Genomic DNA, 2,100 nt, shown 5'->3' on the forward strand with positions numbered 1-2,100 from the left:
CTTCATACTCAGTCAATATATTAGGGGTCCAGAGTGTGAATACCTCATTAACATCGTTATTCTGGAAAACCCATTAAACCTTCACAAAGAGTAAATTCAATAATAAATTAATTGACTAAAAAAAACCCAAAACATAATAAATGTCACGGATACTTCTCTGGTATATAGTGCACAGTTAATATGCATATTAAGACACTTTTTAAACATTCATTTATTTGCAATAAATACCAATATAATATTTTATATCCATGATGTTCTCATATTCAGAAGCTCTATGGTCACATTATGGTCTCTTCTGTTGGCTTTCTTAGGTCCCTCCTGGAATTATTCCAATCCTCTCTAAAAACTGCCTGCATAATTGAAAGAAGTGTAATTTTCCCACCTTGGCCATGGCGGCCAACCAGGAAGTAGGTAAATGGATTGATGCAGCTGTTAGTGATACAAAACAGATCAAAAAGGTCCATCATCAAAAAGGATGGAACAGAATGGTGTTTGTACCATACAAGCAATAACACTCTCATGGGCATTCCAAAGACGAGGAAAACTAAGACTGTCACTGCAATGATAACATATAACTTCTTAAGCTGTCGATGCTGAGAACTTGCCCATACTTTAATGAGCAAAATAAAACTTGAAACTGTCATGGATGGTATAAATATGACAAAACTAAAACAACAAATGATGATAAAGACTACTTTACATTCCCTACTGGACTCCTTAAGTATACCCTTACGATTGTAGTCTATATTGTAACAAAATGCAAACTCAAGGGCACAAAGAATACACGACACGATCCATATTAGAGTACATACAATGGAGGACGTGTGTCTGGGCCTATTGCAATGATACCATATGGGAAAGAGAACAGACAAGCATCTTTCTATACTTATAGCTGTCAGAAGACATAAACTAGTGTTGTAGCAAAACAGACAAGCAAGAATTAATACACCTGTTAAGTTGATAACACGTTCATCCTCATACTGTGATTCTAGATTTGGTATCAGGGCAAAAGAAAGTGCAAAAATATGAAAAATAAATGCAAACAACAAAAATGCTGAGTCAGCCACGGCTAGGTTAAAAACATAAATGGAGGAAGTGGTTCTCTTAATCTTAAAGGAGAGATACCAGACTACAAGACCATTGCCCACCATGCCCAATAATGACATGACTAAGGTTATTGGTGAGATTATGATGTTGAATACTGGTTTGAACAATATGGTATCATTATTCCAGTATGGTGTTTCTGACAGGAAACTTTTACTTGTGTTCCCTGATTCCATTTTAAATAAAGTGGGAAAAGTGGAATTAATTGGAATAAATACAGGAGAGTGAATGGATGTGCAGCGCTAGCAGTGATCACATAGACACAGCAGCTTCTTTATGATATATTAGATGGATGGAGCGCTTCCCCTCCTCTTATCTGTTTAGGTTGATTGACAAACAGTCTCTGAATTACACATTTCTTCCAGAAGGAAACATGTTTAGCTGCGGCGGTCAGATATTACCTGCTGCCTCTATCACCATTGTTTCTGTGAATAAGAAATAATGCAATATTAATCATCAGGATGTAAGACAACAAGACAAGAGCAGAGCTCTACTGGTCTAGTGCATGTACCCAACAGTAACATCTGTTTTTTGTATTTACTGCTCATAGATATTAGCACTGTATTTGTACATTACAGAACAACAATCCCAACAAATAGACCACTTTTATGTTGAAGCAGAATCATTGCCTCCTTCCTCCTTTTTCAGATCATCCTGATGGTAATTAGTGAACTTCAAATGGACCTGGACATGTGCGGGTGTGAGCAGTGGATAGTGCTGAGCAGTGAATAGTGCTAATGGGGGAGGGTGTGACAGTGTAACAGTCTGTAAAGCCAGATCACAGAGGGGCCTCCTTCCCACAGTAAGATAATTAAAGAAGGGTCCTGGCCAGATCCACCATCATGACACTGAACCCAAACACACAGCAAAGACTACTAATGAGTGTATTTATAAACAAGCATTTCAAGGTCCTGGAGTGGACTGGCCGGTCTCCATTCCTGAACCTAATCAAAATTTTTTTAGAGGGACCTGAAACTTAAAGAGAACCTTTGCTAG

General features: G+C 37.8%; 1 protein-coding gene across 1 annotated transcript; it reads right to left on the bottom strand.

Moving 5' to 3' along the window:
• Nucleotides 1-278: 278 nt before the first annotated feature.
• On the bottom strand, nt 279-1,555 carry LOC140128479 (mas-related G-protein coupled receptor member H-like). The gene has a single exon (XM_072150181.1). The coding sequence runs from the start codon at nt 1,278-1,280 to the stop codon at nt 279-281; it is 1,002 nt and encodes a 333-aa protein (XP_072006282.1). The 5' UTR covers nt 1,281-1,555.
• Nucleotides 1,556-2,100: the final 545 nt, after the last annotated feature.

Source organism: Engystomops pustulosus, chromosome 4 (assembly GCF_040894005.1).
Source record: "Engystomops pustulosus chromosome 4, aEngPut4.maternal, whole genome shotgun sequence".
Taxonomy (NCBI): Eukaryota; Metazoa; Chordata; class Amphibia; order Anura; family Leptodactylidae; genus Engystomops; species Engystomops pustulosus.